This window comes from Phalacrocorax carbo, chromosome Z (assembly GCF_963921805.1).
Source record: "Phalacrocorax carbo chromosome Z, bPhaCar2.1, whole genome shotgun sequence".
NCBI lineage: Eukaryota > Metazoa > Chordata > Aves > Suliformes > Phalacrocoracidae > Phalacrocorax > Phalacrocorax carbo.
The window spans coordinates 14534218-14554368 of NC_087548.1; the positions used below are offsets into that span (position 1 = coordinate 14534218).

A 20151-nucleotide genomic window follows, 5' to 3' on the forward strand; every position below is an offset into this window, starting at 1 on the left:
AAAGTTTTGTTTTACACATAATTTTTTTATAGCTTTATCATGCCAAAAATCATTTGAAGACATTTTACAGCAGATACACGCACCCTTTTCCTCCATGAAGCAATCCCTCTACAGTTCAGAAATATCAAATGTCATCATTGCCACATCTCCTACTTACACCATTCTCCCTATCTTTTGACATGCTACAGGGACTGGTACTGCTTCATGGGCACCAATGCTAAAGCCGTGAATTCTGCCAAGGGAAAAATTTTTATGATTCATCCTGACTTGTGTAGTTTATCTGGAAGAAAAGTGTCTCCCACAAGCCACTAATGTTGCTCATTTTCAAGGAAGTTAAAGAATCTTAATGCGATCACTGTGACAGAATGAACATTGGAAAAAACACAATTTTGACATTACTAATACTGCAAGTCCTCTAAGCAAGAGAACCAAAACTTTCTTGAATGGTTTGCTTGCATGACATGCCTTCTTGTAAAATGGGAATAAGGCGCAGGCATTCATAAAAGAAAAAGGAAAGTGTCATGAAGATAAGATGGCAGACTTGTTCCCTGCCTCGTTTCATTTTGCCATGACTAGTTCTGTTAAAGTAGGAGGGAGGAGGGGTTGATTATCTTAAGACATCTCATCTTCTTCTAAATGTATCATTTGCATGAACATAATATAGAGAAAATCTTTATTTATTTGATTTTATGTATGTGGAAATACAACCCAATGAGAAAGATCAGACCTAGGTACTTCTAACTTTGAAACTCACATCATTGCAATAAAAGCAGATATTAAGTACAATAACTGATCATACTGATAACTCAAGTCCTGAACTAATGTAAAAGGACAGAAAAGGTGGAATTTCTTAAATTAGTAGCACAACAGTACAGTTCTTCAAACCCTTTAACATTTTTAACATTTTATTATTTCTGTTACTGAAATAAATACTTATTTTATCCCTTCTCATGAACTAGTAACCTTTTAGATTGTTTTCAGTAACACCTGGAATACATTTTTTATTTCAGAATGAGCACCATCATAATTTTTCTGTTTTAAACACTGTTTTTCAAATCATATAGTTTTTTGTCTGCTTGCTGTTTTTAACAGAGACTCATTAAGAAAGATATTCTTTTGAAGTCTTAGAAACCAGTATAGGATGTTTTTATGGCGAGATTTCCAAAGAAATACTGACTCTATTCTGTTCTGTGTTCTGTAGCATGTAGTGAATTTTAAAAGGGAAGATCATGAGAAAGATGGTAGTGTGAGTTCCTGAAACAGTTGTCTCTGAATAAACTTGTAAATAAAAGCATTGATATATGTGATGGTCACAACTCTCTCCTCTCTGCAGGTTCACAATTCTTATTATGTTGCTACAGACCTACAGTCACTCCATGGGCCTGAATAAATGCCAGCTTTCTCTTTGTGTAACAGAGCAAAGATAGCACTGACCATTCAAATTTTAATGTTCTGAATGGTAAACCTCAGAGAAAATATTGACAAAGACATAGGTAAACATTGCAAAGTTCCCTTACCAGCCACACACCAGAACTGGAGCTTTATGTCCTCAGTTCCTCTAGCATGGGTATACATGATGCTTCAAGTCCTGCAGTTCTATAAAACCAGATCACCTCCTCCTTGCTCTATTTGAATGTCTCCACAGAAGCCTCACTCTTCCCTTAAAAATTCCTCCTCCCAGGAGATATTGAGTTAATGGAAATTAGTGAGTCAATGATGGCATAAGTGAATTGAGGAACAACCATCCTTCATTTTCTGGCCTTCTCTTAGTCCTGGTTGAGACCTTTCTGCTCTAGCCATCTCAGCACCTACAGAGTGTTTCAAGCACAGTCTGGGGACTCAGTCTTCCAAGCTTTACTCTTCCATGGGTGTGACATGAGGGGGATTCGTGAAGAGCCACAAAATTAAAGAAACCATAAAACATGGGTTTTCCATAAGGCAGGATAAGGGAGCTGTGAAGAAAGGTAAGGTTTGCCCTGCACGGAGCTCTGTTTTGGGCTTTCAGTGGAGACACAATCTTCAACAAGAAAAGGCAGCTGTAGTTGCCATGGCCTTGTTATAATTAATAAGAGTTTGCCTATGGGAAAATTGGTTTTCCTGAGAATGAATGACTCACTCTACTCTTGAAAACATAAAAAAGGATTAAGTTGGTGCACCTCTGCAGAGGCAACATATGCTCAGATCTAACCTTTTATTTGTGGTGTCATCAGTTCCTATTATGCAGGGCTTCTAAGAGCTGATCAGCTCAACAGTGCTTTTGACTGAACTGTGTTGATTATACAAGTGCAACATTTAAAAAAAAAAAAAAACAACAAACCAAACACCATACCTGGCAATAGTATCTCTGTGTCACTGTTCATTAACAATATTGCATTAGCAGATGGCTTTATGTGGCTTAGCATACAACATAGCGAATGGATATGACAGTTTTCAGGACAGAGGAAGCACTGCATAAATACAGCGTATCACTTTAACAAACATAGGATCTTCAAAACTCTAGCAATATTATAAAAATAAGAATGAGATTTCATATGCAATTAAATACAAAAAAACCCTGGACTTAAGTATTTACTGTACAATAATTCCTGATAGTGCTTTGCAGAACTGAATTTATTTACAATATTCTCTAAAGATCTGTTTCACTCAAAGCTAGAAGCATGAAGGAAAATAGAGAAAACAGAGATGCTACTTTAAGGCAAATACTGTCATATCCAATGTCAAGATTTAAGTGGCTTACAACCATTCATAAAATTCTTATTTTGGCCAAGCTTATTTTTCTGTTACAGTACCAAAGTCAAGAGGCCTGTTTTTTAAGAAGGAGGAAATGGCAGCTGTTTCCCAAGGATGGATCGTGTAGATGCCTACACATGGATTCGCAAAGCAGCCTTAAGCAGACTTCCATGACAAGCTCAGTCAATACTTTCATTTAATTTATACAGAAGCAGCAGGATCCAGTATAAAATAATTGCTTTATACTTATGCTTTTAAACAATAGGTTTCAATGTTTTTTATGTTCCAATTATCTTTCACACCCAAATCTGCTTTTGACAGGAGCTGGGAATTAACTGCTGTCATTTAACAGTACTACTAATCATAACACAATTGTACCCTGTGTGGCCTCTGACATCTGTTTGATCCTCCTGCAGCTTTTGACTATGAGAGGGGAATAGCCCTGAACTTAAGATAATTGAAAAACAAGATAAATAACAACTTTCTTCCTAACTCTGTCCATTTTTATTACTTCTTCAATTTATCAGATACTTCATTATTATCTTCCACAAATGGGTAATGAGGAATTTTGTAATGACTCCTCATGTAGGGCATTGAGATACCATGGGCATACATACCATCATGTGTAACACTGGAGGCAGCAAGAATGAAGTAATAAAGCAGTCAAAATACAGAAGCTTTCAGTCTGAGGGCATTACGCAAATTTCCATTTCATAAAGCTCTGGAATTGCCACCACTCCGAGGAGGTAAGAGGGAAAGATGTGTGTGCCAACGGTATCAGCACGGCAACAGCACCAGTGCTACTGATGCAGAAAGAAAGCACTCCCCTGGGGAGATTTCTTCCAACTGCTTCACACAGTCCTACTCCACGTATCGAACACAGAAAGCAACAAAGCAGCAGCCGATCAGTGCCACCATAGATGCCGAAATCACAGTGACCGCGCTGCCAGCAACGCTAACCAGGAGCCCCAGGCCCACACCGAGAATGATCTGGGCCAGTTGGACCATGCAGGTGAGAGCGGCACAGTCAATGCCCTTCCCCCGCCTGTGTTCTCTGGCTTGTTCCCCATACTGCAGCTTCAGGCTCTGCAAATAAGCACAAAACAAAACCCAGTGAAATGAGACAGTGCCAGTAACTTGCAGCTCTCAGCCAATGCATTGTCATGACCCCCGGGTGCAGCAAGACAGGCCAACAGCTCTGTGCTTCCCTTCCATTTCTTCTGCTTGTCTGACAGGAGTTACAGAATTCAGACAGAGATTTTACAAGTGATTATGAGTTTGTCAAGCTCCCCCCAATTGTCCTGTTTCTCCCATCTGCAATTTTTCCCTCTGTCCCTTTCGTCAAGAAAAGAATCAAAACTTGATCAGAAAAATTAGCCATTTCCTTCAAGTTCTGGTCTATTTGAGCTCTGGCAAACTGACAGTTGATAGTATAGGACACTCCATCATGGATAATTTAGCACCAACTCTCATGGTTGAAGGAGAGCCTCAGAGGGATGTTAAGATGAATCATACTATGTCCCGCACACATACAGCTAATTCATTATAATGGAGCACTGTGCTCTGAAGTTATGCCTCAAAGCACATCAAGGAGTTCAGTACTAAAATATAAATGTAATGCTTTTATTGCCGGGAAAAAAAAACCCAACATAATCTGAAATCGAAAGTCCAGACTAGGATTCTTCTACACTACCAAAGACCATTGTTAACTGCTGGTTATCTGTATATCTCCAATGATATACATAGCAGAGCAAAAGGCTTCATTTATTATATACAAGCATCTCATATTCAAGTACCCTGTGAGGGTGGTTGATAACTGGAACAGGTTGACCAGAGGGGGTTGTGGAGTCTCTGTCCTTGGAAATATTCAAACCAGAATGGACAAGATCCTGGGCGACCTGATCCAGTGGTGTTGCTTGAGCAGGGAGGTTCGACCACATGACCTCTAGAGGTCCCTTCTAACTTCAGTTATTCTGTGATTCCCTCCAGGAAGGATCTATTCTGTTTCATTGGGAAATTAGGTGATAGTCTATGTATTCATTGCTCTTCTTGTATAAGCTGTTAAATGGAGAAGGTTGTATTGTAACAAACAAGAGGTTTCCATTCTGTAGGCTAGCTGTGCTGCTGTCTTCTGGTATTCGAATGCTCTCAACCATTAAGACGCTTTTTGCTTTTCACAAGACCTATTACATCGCCTTTGAGCTGTTACCACACAGAACTCCAAAGTACTGGAGACAAAGAGTCTCTTCCTAATCCAGTAGATGAAATTGAATTTGGATCATCAGGAAGAGCAGCATGGAAAAGGAGTTGAAATGGCAGCATTTTAAAAGCCAGCACATGATTCTGGTAGAATGCATAGTGAGGAATATGTCTGCTCTTTGTTCTGGAATGATACATTCTTTTCACCGGAATTATTTCCAATTTTAGACACAATTTTTTTTGAATTATATCTATTTTGCTGGGCTGTGCCCAGTGTTCCTATGTGCTAGTAGTTCTGACCACAATTACATGAATATGTAAATGAATGCCATGTTGCAGTTGATATTTCCTCTTTTTTTCTGTCATCTTGTACATTATAGATTTGAGTTAAAGCTAATTCTATTCATATCAGTTTTAACACAGAATTAGATATCATTTAACATCTGACATAGCAAGTACCATACACCAAAGAAGAGGCAATCAGTTGTCTTACAAGTAACATTTGCATATGTTAGCCTATTAAATATAAAGTCCCATGCGCACTTTAGTGTATTTTGTTTCACTTCTGTCTTGGAACAGCTCTGAATCAGAGCTAGACTACAATTTTGCCTTTACTCCCTCTCTCTGAGTTTGCTGGCCTGAGGTTAGGATTGTGATCTCACCCTAAACTGAGTTCATTCCCTGTCCTTTGTTATGTCTTTCTAAAACTCTTCATCATGGTCGTTCTCTGTTGGAAGGAACCGAGAAATTAACTGAAAAATTAGGAATCAGTTCTATGAAATATTTAAGCACATTATAATTAAAAGAGTTCTCTTTTATTCATCATTCAGATGGTGAGGCTTAAAAGTTCTACAGAAGAGTAGGACATGTTCTCAAGGACTTGATCTAGCCCTGTGATGGTCTCAACTACGTTTCCATGTTGTTTTCCAATGGTTCAACATTTCCTTTATTAATTTTTTCAGATAATCCCAGATATAATGAAAACATTTCCCAGGTCCTCCCATCTCTCCTTAATCCTTCTCATTTCCAGCTCTCTCACTAACTTAAGAGACTTGAGACAACTTTTCCATTAAAGAGCTCAACACTTTACAAGACATGAAGATCCTGCTGTGCCCAGTAACATGATATAAGGAATGCAAACTTTTCCAGATTTTCCTTGGAAACATATTGTGGAGGACCAAAAACCAACCCCAGACATTTCAAGAGCTAATGAGAATGTGATATATAATTTAATACTGAACTATATAAAACTGTACTTGAATTTCATATCTTTATTAGCTAACCTTTTTTGTAATACTTTGTGGTTAACTAAAAACTCTGCCAGCCTTAACAGTGTGATTATTAACCTTAGGAACTCTGAAGTCAAGCCCTCAGCTAATACAGCTGGAAGGAAGGAGATAAGGATGGTAGCACTTGAAAGCAACGCAAAGTGGAGCCCTGTTATCTGGTTACTGCCTGAACAATTACTGTGATTGGCTTTGTTTCAGTTGTGATAATAAATAATTATTTGTCTTGCTGCAGGACTGTCTGAAGAGTTTAGAGCTGGGACATTAACTTTCTCTGTCAGAAACTTTCCATTCATTACATGTGTCATCATAAATAGTTCGAAATTAAAATTAAAAGCTGCGTACCAGTTCTATTCAGTTTTCTCCCAAAACAGACTAAACAGACCCAACAGATACAATCTTACTCTTCCTTAGACATTGAACTCACCTCTTCTTCCCTGTGATACTCTGCAATGAGGTGAAATGGCACTGTGTACAGTGTGCTGGACATGACCCCAAAGAGGGAACATAGAGCCAGGGTAGAATAGACATTGGGAAACAAGCCAATTAGTCCAGTACCCAATCCAAAAAGTAGATACCCAATGAAATAAAGTCCCTTTAATCCTATGTATGGCAGAAGGATTTTCTGCAGGTCTGTGAAAAGAAAGTGAAAATGCCGATAAGACTAAAACAAAATAGGCCACATTTCATCAGGGAGTTCCTTTAAGGGGTTTTATTTTGTAAAATGCAATGAAGGAGATAATCTTACTGATTTTGGAAGTTGCCTCAAATAATTGTAGGTATAAACTTGCCAGAGAATACCTGCTCTCTGGGGATAGTCTTATTCTGGCATAGCCCAACTCCAGAGAATTAGTTAACAACCATTCTGGAAGAACGGCCCTCATTGACCACCTCAGACGTTTCTGCTGTCTGATAATAATGCAAACATTTGGCATCAACCTCTGTCTGAGCTGAGAAAGGTGCTACAGAAATGCCTGTAGTTAAGCTCCAAACAGGAAAAGATTTCCCTCAAGCCTCTTCTAGATGCTCAGTTCAGCCCCCAAAATGCTACTCATTTGAGTTTTCAGGTTGCAAGTAGTCCTTTTAATCCTCGGTAAGAGCTATGGTGACATCTATCCGGGGAACTGTGCTAGCATATTTACACATAATTTTGGAAAGAAAGGTTCATGCTTCTGGCAAGAGCTCCTACTGCATTGTGAAAAAGTTATTTTATGAGGAATGCATATGGGGAGAGGCCATCAAAGGGACCTCTAGGAACCTACAGCTACAGTACTGCTAGGTGTAAAAGCATCTCAGAATGATGCCCGTGGCATCCATTTTAGTCCAGCATTTAACTTCAGGGTGATTTTCAGTGTTCAGGGTCAGTTCACATGTAGGACAATGCCTTACACCCAAAGTGACCCCTTATCTTGTGGCCAGGAACTGTTCACGTTAAGATATGATTTTTTATCAATGCTGAGAATGTAACATTTCTTACAGTTTTAATGTGGACAAAAACAGTTAATTTGGGATCGATTTATGTTTTTAGACAATGGCAAATAGAAAACAGTTTAAACACTTTCAAAACAGTGTTAGAGTACATTGCTGGGTACTTACAAGAATAGACTGATGAAGAAATTGCATTGATGCACAACCCCCAGCATCCCATTTCTACTCCTGTTTTGTATGTAAGGTAAAGTGTGGAGTTATGAGGTGCATAAGGACTACCCTGGTATACAACCTGAAAGAGACCACAAAGATCACAGAAGGCAAGGATGGACTACATGTATAGAATACCTCTTCTTACAGGAACAGGGTACCCAACACAGGGCCTCATCCCTACTAGGAGTGATAATTAGCACCCGAGAAATCTGCTAAGCAGTGCCCTAACCATCCCTTCACAGTTCTCCGGGTTTCACATGTGTTTCTCCTAGATTCTCACATCCCAGGCTCCTCTTCATGTATTACCCTCTGCCTTTTCCTGGAATGTCCACTTTGTGCTGACTCATTTGTTCTTTTTCCTTTGGGTGTCTTATTTCCCACTCTCCTTCTTTCTCCACTTCTGCCTTCTTGCCTTAGACTTTCTTTCTCTAATTTATCTACCATTAATTTTTTTGGTTTTGCTTTCAGTCTTACCCCAACACATTCATTTTTCTACCCAGTAATTGCATTATTCAGTTCCTTATCTAGGCAAGCAAAACTTTTTCTTTCAGTTGTTCGTATACACTTCAGGAGAAAAAAAACCAACCTCCCTCTCACCTACAGAGACAAAAAAGGCAAAGAAATGGGAATACTGCATGGAAACCCCAGAAAAAGGCAAGTGGCAATAAGAGGATTTGTGCCGGAGCATATTTATACCCTGGAAGAAAGGAGGCAGATGGGATCATATAGGCAAGACTCACTGGCAGGGACATGCAGTCTTACTGCCTGGGAATGGCATGGAAAAAGGAGCACTGGGTATCGTGAAGGCAAATAACTGCTGGCAGAAAGGACTCAGGGAAAGATTTAAAGACGTATGGCAGGGAGAGCCGTATTTAAGGAGACAAGAGCTTTCAGCTACCAAGTATCTCACTGTGTGCAAAGAGCTACAGAGCCTGAGGCCAGGGAAGCTGCAGTGCGGGTGAACAGCTTTGTGCCGACAGTGCCCACCCACCAGGATAAGCCAGCTGCATCCAAGCAACATCAGCATTTACTTTAGTTAGGAAACCTGCCCATCTCGGAGTGGCTTCGAGGCCAAAACAGAGAATGGATGTGTTTGGAACAGCTCTGAGAGCTTCATTTGGAACAGTTAAATAGACGCAAATAGCTTTACAAATAGTAAAAAGTTTTCCCCAAAGGCCCAACAGACTGGCTCAGAACGAGGCCTGAGATCAATTAGCTGTTTTACAAAACTCTCATTGAGCCTTACAGATACAACTGGCTCTGCCACCACTGTCATTTCTTCAGGTTTGTAACACTGTCTCATTTTTTTTTTGGTGGTGGAGGAGATGCCGCGAGGAAAGAGATGTGAGAGGATTTTATACTTTTACCTGTCCCATGAAATCCGTAAAGAAGAGCATGTTGGATAGGAAAGCCATCCATCCAAAGAGGTGGCTCACACACAGACAGCGATAGTGGGATGGCATGCTTAGAAGTGTCTTCAAAAGTGATTTAAGGGTCATACGCCTTTGATCCTAAAAGAAAGTATTTAACAATAACACTGTATTGTTTCTCTGAAAGATAATAAAATAGCTGGCAACAAATAAAAAAGACCTCAGCATCTTTTAATTGCTTCTGAAGATTTTTATTTTTTGCTAGGAAGGGTTGCTTGGGTACTGAATGTCCTTCAATATATATTTGATTTGCAGAGCCATTGCTTAATAAAGTCATCTGAAAGATTCACAGAGACTCTGGGAGTGGTGGGGTATATCAGTAAGGATGTAACATTTCCTGCTGCTATAACCAGTAGGATTATTATTTACTTGTAGAAACAAGTGAAAATTTTCCCCCAAAACAGATTCAGTGGAGTTTCAAAAAAAACAAGAAACAAAAATAATTTCTTTACGGGGACAATCAGCTTTACATTGAAAATTTAAATTTGCCACAGAAAAAAGTGAAAATCAAAATCCTTCCTGAGAATTAAAATATATCAATTGTGGAATATGACTTCTGAGACCTTGCTGCCATTCCCTACTATGTGCTAAATTCTCTAGAAAACGTCACCTCTTCTGGCATATAATGAGATTTCCACGTACTGTCCTCCCCTCCGTGAAGCAGGAAAAGACTGTGATACATCAGAATTCTAGCACCCAAAGAACATGAGCTCCAGCACCTGAACACTTCATCGTTTCAAAATCTGGTTCTGTTTAACATACCTCACTGAAATATGAAAAACAGAATTTCTCACCACCTTCAGTGCCCCAGCTTACGTCCCTCCTCCTTGCCTGAGCCCTGTGCCCAAAAACTCTCCCTCAGTTTCTTTTCCAGCCACATTCATCAGATCACTTGTATCAATTGAATTTTTTTAGTGCTGTAGGTATGCTTGATGTCAGGCATTTGTGACACACAATTCTTACTGCTTTAAAGCTCCTGCATGGTTCTTTTCTTTTAAAGAAAAAAGAAGGTATTATTTTATCTGTGCATGGTGAAACACTTCCAATTTTCTGTAGTGATGTTTGAAGGCAACAGTGTTGGCTCTGCTCTATAGTCAAGCTGTATGTGGTCTTGAAATGTGGTAGAACTGTAAAAGTTATGTTCATTACTGGAAACCTGAATTTTGTCTGCAGTTTGCTGTAACATAATGAAATTTCCTTCCTTCCTTCCTTCCTTCCTTCCTTCCTTCCTTCCTTCCTTCCTTCCTTCCTTCCTTCCTTCCTTCCTTCCTTCCTTCCTTCCTTCCTTCCTTCCTTCCTTCCTTCCTTCCTTCCTTCCTTCCTCCCTCCCTCCCTCCCTCCCTCCCTCCCTTCCTTCCTTCCTTCCTTCCTTCCTCCCTCCCTTCCTCCCTCCCTCCCTCCCTTCCTTCCTTCCTCCCTCCCTTCCTCCCTTCCTTCCTTCCTTCCTTTTCTACATATTTTTCACAATTCTGCTTTCCTTTGAACTAGGTTATGCTGCAAGCTATTCTGTGAATAATCACCACACATAAAGTTGGAAAATACTTTGCTCCACTGGGAGGTTTTTAATCCTCATAGGAATGCCAAAATTAAAGTTGCTGGTTTTCACCTTCAGCTGCATATTGTCCAAATCCCTTGGAATTTCTCTTGGCGTCACTGTCTCTTTTAAACAGGGTAAGCTTTCTATTCTTTTACAGTTATAAAAAAACAACAAAAAAATTTCCACAGTGACTCATTAGTGTTATTTCAAGGATAATTACTGTTGTTTGACTTGGCTTATTTAATTTGTTCAACTCTTCCACACAGTTCTTTAAAACAGACTTTCCAATCAAAGTGTTAACATGAGGTCAGGGAACTACAAAGGACACTGGTGTAATTACAAACAATAATTTGACAGCTAGATAGAAATGCTTGCTTTCTATTTAAGTATTTTAAAGAGTGGAAATGGAAACTGAAATATTTAATGCACACATTCAATACACACCAACACACAAACCCTACACTAATGTAAACAACATGCTGAAGTCTGGCTCCATTTTAAGTGCCTTATCCTTCAACAGCTCACAATACCCAGCAAGTTTCTCTATAAAATCACCACAACTCAATGCCTAAGATGATTCATAAGCATACAGTGGAATCAATATGGCTTGGGTTGTATGGCAGGAGATCCTGAGTAATTTGGCGCCAAACTAGAGAACAAAAGATGAATCACTTTGGATGTTTGTTCATACTGTAAAATCTCAATGGTCAAATCTCATTAATAATCATAGTAGCTACTAGCACGTAAGGGCACAGTCCTTACTTTAAAAGATACAGGGCCATGATGCCTGCAGTGAAAAAGGAGACACAGAAAAACAGGAAGCCAAACTATTTCTTCAAGGAAGTAATTACAGTAATGAATGAACAAAGAAAATATGTGCCACAAGAGACAGACCATTAAGGCAGTGAGTGTCTAGAATTTATACATGCCCAGGCACATCAAAGGAACATGAGACAGATCAAAGCACTGTTAGCCTCAGACAGGCTGTCCGACTAAAAAAATAGAGAGGAGGGCAATGGCACAAGCTTGCCCACAGTGGATGCCAGAGCTTCACCTCGGGTGTCAGACATTAGTGATTCAGTGGAATTAGTTCTTGCCAAGGTAGAGGCTACCCCAATCCATAGTCAGCTCCCCTTGCTTTCACTGTGTCTGCTCTCTCTTCTTCAATTATCTTCCTTTCTTTAGAGCCCACACGGGCCAAGCAGTCAATGACACTCAGCATGTCTGACAACTGGGAGGATGCTCAGAGTGAACCGAGTTGGTGAAGAATGCTGGCTGCTCAGGTCGGCCTATGGTGGGAAACAGGGACAGCATTGCTGTGCGCTAGCCGTATTCTCCCAACAGACGGTTGCTTTGCTGCCTGCCCCACCCTGTGTTTGCCTGGCATTCTCATCAGGCAGTGTTCATCTTTTATTCTACCTTTGTGTTTTATCTGGTGTAATGATATTTTCCTTTGGGTTAGGGGTACCAATCTGTATTATAATACAAATGATAAATAGTGAAAGATAATAAATCCCCTCTATTTGTAGCTTAAACATAAGTTTAGGTTTCTAACTTGTAACCGTCTGCACATTCTCGGTATTTTTTAACTGCTCTGTCAAGACCTGTATCGGGAATAGACAGGCATAACACCAAGAGATCAGAAGTTAAATTAAAACAGCAAGCAACTGTTTCATCAGTTATTGTTATACTAGGAGTCAAACGTGCACGTTAGCCTTTGCGTACCTATGGTACCCTGAGAGTGCAGCGAGGATTTCTAGCACTGAAAGTTGTCAGCGAAACAGTGAAATCAAAAAAATCTGTTCCCAAGACCATTCTAGAAATGTGTTCTCCAGATACTTTTCAGGTAGATTCACCTTTTCCTAGTTGCCTTAGATGGAAGCAATGTGTCATAAAAATGAGGCAGAAACAAAGTAGCAGTGACGATTTGAAAGCACTCGCCATTCTCTCCCACCTAAATGTTCTGCCAAAGACACAGCTACATCATCACTTCAAAATAAAACTAAAACTCCGCAAGCATTGTTGTAGAAGTAGCAATTTTAAACACATCGGTACTGTCAATAAACCCTCAATGAAATGTTAAGTAGCAGCAAAACTGGAATGTTTACCAGACGAGGGAACAAACACTTCATATGTACTACTTGTGTAAGTGTGTGGATTTCCAATAGTAGTCACAGATTTAGATCAAAGATTAATGGTCTGTACTCCTTGTCCACAATGTGAGGTTAATTCTGTCAGGACTAAAGGACAAAGTATGCCGTCTTGACAAAATTCACATGAGGGTGTCAGGGGACTGTCACAGAGCAGAACCCTGAACCTGGTTCTCCCTCATCCCTGCCAATTGTTCAAAGCATCAGGACTAGTCTGTCTCATCCCTCTTGCTGGAAATACTTTATAAGTGAAAGAGAAAAGCAAGCAGGCTTTCTACTGACCCTGCATCCTAGTGGGGGATTCCTTTTCTGTGTGTGTGAAAGGGCTCCGTTCCAGATAGCCAGGATTAGCTAATTAAAGGGTCTCCAAGGACCGAACTATATGAGTTACAAAACGATCTCCGCACTTACCTCTGTGTGTGACGTATCAGTGTATCTCCCCGGTTTAGCCGCAGCATTTACTTCAGCACATGTTGATTTTAAGTAACTGTTCTTTATTTCCTCCTCTATGGAGCTATAGTTATAGGATTCAGTCACTTCCAACAATAACTTCGCCTCTTCATTTTCATATCTGAGTGGGACTTCAGGAATACTGTGCAGATGTACGGTAAGGCAGATTAGGAAAACCAGGGCAGCGAAGAAGAAAATCACCTGGAATTCTGATGCCAAGGAAAATCCTAGTACAGTTTGACCCCAATCCATAGCACCTGTCAGGTAACCCAGGGCTCCTCCCAAGCCTATGGGGGTTGGAAAAAAGGAGAAAAAAGATCTACTGGCATTGATAAAATAAACAGTACACAATACCCTCAACATGTGATCCACTCTAGAAATGCCTGAATAATCACTTTCCAGACATTAATCACAAAAAATAGGAATATTGAGCTAATCACATACATGAGCAGTTAGCAAAATATCTCTTGAAAAATCTCCTCAGCTCTGGTGGATAGAGGTGTCCAAAAAATGCCTGAATAGATAGAAGCATGGCCCTCCATCTCCTTTCTTGACTCTTTGAGGCTTTATTTTCTTTGAAACAAAATAAAATTCTACTGAAATTTATAGGTTTTTTAAAACTTCATAGAACAAACAAAAATTTCTTTACTTATATTGAGACTACAGTTTTGACTTTGTAAAATGTATTTTGTATAGCTGAATCTAAACAGAAATACTGTCTCCATGTGAAATTAAAAAAAAAAAAACAAACCTGAAATAAACCCAAAAGCATTGTTTTGTAGTTATCAAAATCCAAGTAGTACCTCAACACTTGGGAAAAAAAACCCAAAAGGATCAAATATAAATGTGTAATTCCATACGCCAATTTTCATAGAAAAGTTATAATAAAAGATAAAAGGTAAAATGAGAATGCTACCTTGTATCTTGAAGTTAATAAACCCAGCATTCAGACCGATTTTTTAAAAATTTCTTGGTTTTGGTATTAGCCCGCACAGTTTCAGGAGCACAAGAAAGTGCACAATGTTACATACAGAACAGAGCTCTGGCAGGGGAAGCAGCTTTGTAGAGTCTTGACACCTTGTTAACCAGGTGGCTCTGCAGGACATGGGAATTAAGCAAGATAGAAGCATTTGAAGGACTTGGGAATATTTCTACTCCTCTGCTTAGTAGAACTGAAGACAATGTATGGTAGAACCATTCTGCCTAACAAAAAGTAACAGAGGTATCAGGACCTATACTTGCTTCATACAAAACATGGGATTTTGATTTCAACTGGGCTTTCTGTACTTCTTTCCCTGTTGGGTCTGATTATGGCCCTCCTTCATTGTGTCCTGCTGCATTTTACAGGGGGCTGAGTGTGTCCTTGCTTGTTCTCATGAAGAGCAATTAATAACTTCTGAAGAAAACCTATACTAAATGTTTGCACAGAGTGGATGTTTGATGTCTGGGGTCATCTTTGCATACTGTTTTAACAAAAAACAATCATAATATTGGAATGTAGTCTGCAAGTTGCACGTTGGGTATGTGCATGCTTCCTTCCACTTGTCGTAGTGGTCCTAAGTTTTGTAACAGCAAAGCTATCGAGTTTCATGTTCAAACCTTAAACTGGAGAGCAAAACCTTGGAGATATTTAATATAAAAAGAAGGAACTAAATATGGGAAACAGAATAATATCTAAAAAAGAAGCTAAAAAAAAATGAGATTGCTGTCCCTCTAATAGGAGTAGAACAATGAATGATAAATGTAAGTTGTAGGGAATGGATCATAAGATTAGATTTCAGGGAAAACTGTCTAACAACAAGGACAGGAAGTTCCAGAACACACTGCCTTGGGAGGGATACAGAACCCTTATCAAGGGAGGATTTCAAGGACAGGCTAGGTAATTACCCATCAGGAAGGGGTAAGATACTGATCATCTTGCTATACAGGGCACAGGGCCCTGGACCAAATAATGCAATTTGTTCCAGTTTTATTTGATGTGATGTGTCCCACATCTCTTTTCACAACTCAGAACACAAATGAATCAGCTAAATCTGTAGCTCTGAATTTGGAGATCAAGCCTTTTTAGTATCACCCAAGGAAAAACTGCAACCAGAGTTCTGCTGAAGGCAAGAATTTACATAGAGACTCACTCCCCTCTCTGTCCAAACAAGTGATTGTTAAAAATATCATCTGTCAGTTCCTAATGGATAATACTGATTTCATTCCCATGTGGCTTTAAAGTTCCCTTATAATCTGTGTTCCTGGACACAGCTATTTCCTATGTCCAAAACTGGCCTGATGTCAACATCTATTACATCTCCCTCCTCAACTAGAGTAACTGCCACTGAATCTACATGCCTCTGCTCTTGGTATGGCTCAGAAGCCACAAAAATCTGCATCAACACATGTTGCATGACTTCTCATCTAGTCTGCTTTTTGTCTAGTCCTTTCACAGTGACTAGTCACAGGCATGACTGGAAGTTCCTCCTGATTTGCATTACAGGTATATAGCCTTATGAGTCTTCCCTGTGCATTTTCTCAATACGAGGCTAATGTAGTACGGGTCTCCTTCTGTAACTCAGCGACATTTCAAACACGTATAAAGGCAAACAAAGCTCTTACTTAATTTCCAGGAGCCTGGACTGAACCACTTGGACTTGTTTTGTGGAAGTTGTGAAGCTCTAAATTTTACAAAGAACACCTATTTCTATACAGGAAGGCAGCGCGTATTGGAACACTGCTGAAGAATGGAAATCAACTCTACTGGTTTGTGCAGCTCTTGCTCTATGTCACATACTGAGTCAAAAATGTTATTTTTATGTGCTATGGCAAGGAAAAAAGTTACATCCCTTTATTTTTGCTTCACCAAAACCTGGGAAAAAATCAGAACAAGGTGAATAAAGACTCCCTCACTTTTTAAAATAATTAATTGCTCTTACTTAAATCCTGGCTATGATGCTGTAAATATTTATGCCTGCAGCCTTCTGCAGCAGAATTCCTGTAGCAGCACTCGGAAGCTGCTGTTCTCTGGAGTAGTGAAAACCTAGCAACAAAAGACTCGTGACTGAAGTGCAGGATCAGATGATCAGTTCATTCAAGATTAGAAACACAGTAAGAATAAAATCCATGCAATTACCTTCCCCTCCTTCAAGAGGCAGGGAGGAAAGAAAGGGATCTGAGTACCTGTAAAGAGGGCGTGGTAATGCAGACCCTTCTCTTTATCCTGATGAGAGCAGACATCAAATAAATATGCTTTGATGGGGCCATCGATAAAATCAGCTGCAAAATCAAAAAGCACTACTCCCAGCATGGTAATGATTATTGCCCACGTTCGCTGATTGTCTCTCCCACCGATGAAAGCTACAAAAAGAAAAACACCCTCATTCTGACAGCAACAGTGCCATGTTCTGCAAAACCACATTTTCTTTTTCCTGGTACCTCCCAATCTAAGCAATGTGTAGTTATGCAGAGAGAGCAGTGATACAAGAATCACATCAGAGCAGGAGGGTAACAATCTGTGTAGCACTGAGCTGTGCTAGATTGACTACTGCCTTGAGTCAGCACAAGTTCAGGGTACTCCAAGGTCCACAATCAAGAGCATCACAAGCCTTAATCTACTCCTTTGGACCTCCATGGCACGCTCTGGTAGCCTAACACATATACATTTTATAGTACTTTTTTGTTTTATTCTATTTGTCCCACCCTTCCATTGTTTTAGATAACTAAGAGCTGACTAACATCTCTTTCTGGGCAAATTAGTACCGGTAATGTTCAACAACAATGATATCCAGGAAAAGTTAATAAATCATTCCACAAAAATATACACCTCCCGCTCTGTCAAGTCATAATGACAGCAACAACTTTCCATCAAGACTTTGAGAAGTTACACCTCTAAGCTGAAATATAACAGTATCCAGGGATGGCAGTCCTATTTAATTTTGCATATTCCAGGTGCAACACGGTTCCCAAGGAGTTACGGATTTCTATTTTTCACCAGCATAACACAGTTCCGAGTCAAGCCAGTGCTCCAATAATTAATGATAAGTATTTTGAATGCTAATCCATCTAAAATGGGCATTAACAGATACTCACTTTGGATGTGTATTACATCACACAAACAATATCAATCATTTAAGTTAACAAGGTAAGTTTTAGTTTGTAAAAACTCCTCTGGGCCTAAGCAGTGCTTTGCATGTATGAATTGATCAGGCAACCATACCAACATACAACACACTGTAAGCACATGCAGAAAATACAAATCACTATGCACAGAGTACATAACATGCATTGTTAGGATTGAATGAAGGTTTCAGTGTTCCCCAGCTGCTTTGATGCAGCTAAGTAACAACATACGCAATTTCAACAGTCCATTTTAGCAGGGAAATAAGGAAGTCCTCTTTTCTTTCTGATTCAAAAGGCTAGGATGAGTTTTGTCTGTCAGCACAGTGTATGCCCCTCACTCACCTGTGATCATCACGTCCCCGTTGAGGTACAAAGCCATGCCTAACAGCATTATGATGCCCAGACCCAGAATGTAAGGCCGCCTCCTGCCCCAGCCACAGGTGCAGTGATCACTGGCTGAACCTACCACAGGCTGCAGCACGAAGCCCAGGATAGGGCTGATGAGCCACACCAGGCTGTAGAGGTGCTTGGGCAGCCCTACACTGAGCAGCACCGGCGTGACAAAGGCGGCCTCCACAGCATAGCAGAACTCCCGGCCGAACATTGCCATGCTGTGCATGACCAGCCTTCCCACCGCTCGCTTCTTTGGCACCAGTGCTCCAGTTCTCGTCACAGATTGCAGCAGGCTCTCCTCCATATCTCTGGTCCTGTCCATGCTGGCCTTGGCCACCTCAGAAGGGAGTGGAAGAGCCCTGTAGAAACCCTTTTTCGTTAAGGTCATTGCTCTGGCTACACACAGCGCCCCGGCAAGTCGGTGCTGCCCGCCCTGGCTGACATGGAGCCCAGATCATATGCCGGGTGGGATCAGTCTGTGCTGGGGGAGGGACTCACATACTTTCATGGCTCTGTGATCACAAGTTATGAAAGGAAGGAGGCGGGGAAGCATGTATTAACGTTAGCAGATCTGAGCTCTTGGGCGTCTACAAAGCTCCCAACTATCCACAACTAAAGAACTACTGTTTAAGCATGAAGCACACATATAACGGGAACATACATCACATGGGTGAGGCACAGGATTAGCGTGACACAAAGCCATTCCTCTTGTTTCTGTAAGACAGCCGTGACAGCAAGGAACTACAGCCTTCAGCTTTCAGTTCAGCAAACATAAGCACCAGACAGAGTGCCTATTTCCTGTTGATTGAACGGGTGGAAAAGAATCTATAATATAGATCCGGAAAAGGATTTTAGTGCACTTCATGAAGGTAAGTAGGTGAACCTATTGCCCTACAGTGTTAGTGGCACATAAAAATCTTGACAGAACTGTGTCAAATAGCGACTGGTAAGTATTCTTTTTGTATCATCTCCTGTTTGCCACCCTCAATAACAACTCATTATTTTCTTGGTTTCTGAAAAACAAAGGACATCAGGATCACTTAGGTTTTTTTTAAACAGTCTTACCTGCCAAGAGACGGCCTTAAAAGAAATCAGTAGTGACATACCAAAACTGCACCTTTCAAGTTAGCGACCTGAGTATGGCAGCTAATTCAATCTATGCTGAATCATAGAATTATAGAACAGTTTAGGTTGGAAGGACCTTTGGAGGCCATCTTGTCCAACCCCCCTGCAGCGACCAGGGACATCTTCAACTACATCAGGTTGCTCAGAGCCCCGTCCAGCCTGACCTTGAATGTCTCTAGGGATGGACCCTCCACCACCTCTCTGGGCAACCTGTTCCAGCGCTTCACTACCCTTACTGTAAAAAATGTCTTCCTTATATCCAGTCTAAATCTACCCTCCTTTAGTTTCAGACTGTTACACCTTGTCCTGTCACAGCAGGCCTTGCTAAAAAGTCTGTCCCCATCTTTCTTATAAGCCCCCTTTAAGTACTGAAAGGCCACCATAAGGTCTCCCTGCGGCCTTCTCTTCCACAGGCTGAACAACCCCAACTCACTCAGCATCTCCTCATAGGAGAGGTGCTCCAGCCCTCAGATCATTTTTGTGCCCTCCTCTGGACCTGCTCCAACAGCTCCATGTCTCTCCTGTGCTGAGGGCTCCAGAGCTGGACGCAGCACTGCAGGTGGGGTCTCACCAGAGCGGAGCAGAGGGGCAGAATCACCTCCCTCGACCTGCTGGCCACGCTTCATTTGATGCAGCCCAGGATACGGTTGGCTTTCTGGGCTGTGAGTGCCCATCATTGGCTCATGTGCAGCTTTTCATCCACCAGTACCCCCAAGTCCTTCTCGGCAGGGCTGCTCTCAATGCCTTCATTCCCCAGCCTCTATTGATACCAGGGGTTGTCCCAGCCCAGGTGCAGGACCTTGCACTTGGCCTTGTTGAACCTCATGAGGTTCACGCAGGCCCACTTCTTGAGCTTGTCCAGGTCTCTCTGGATGGCATCGCATCCCTCAGGCGTGTTAACCACCCTCCTCAGCTTGGTGTCATCTGCAAACTTGCTGAGGGTGCACCCACGATCTTGCTGTCTATGTCATTGATGAAGATATTACACAGTACTGGTCCCAGTAGGGACCTGAGGTTAACCCCTGAAGTTAACGTAACTCTAAATTTACTTCAGTGATTTGGGGGTCAAAACATATGTGCACTGAAGATTATATTTGACAATGTTT

General features: G+C 40.9%; 1 protein-coding gene across 1 annotated transcript; it reads right to left on the reverse strand.

The window, feature by feature from the left end:
• Positions 1-1021: 1021 nt before the first annotated feature.
• SLC45A2 (solute carrier family 45 member 2) lies at positions 1022-18426 on the reverse strand. The gene is made up of 7 exons (XM_009502771.2): positions 17870-18426; positions 16589-16765; positions 13385-13710; positions 9224-9367; positions 7812-7935; positions 6643-6848; positions 1022-3816 (listed from the first exon to the last, which is right to left on the reverse strand). Exons 1-7 carry the CDS (start codon positions 18306-18308, stop codon positions 3592-3594), a joined length of 1641 nt encoding a protein of 546 aa, XP_009501066.1. The 5' UTR covers positions 18309-18426; the 3' UTR covers positions 1022-3591.
• Between the last annotated feature and the right edge of the window lie 1725 nt (positions 18427-20151).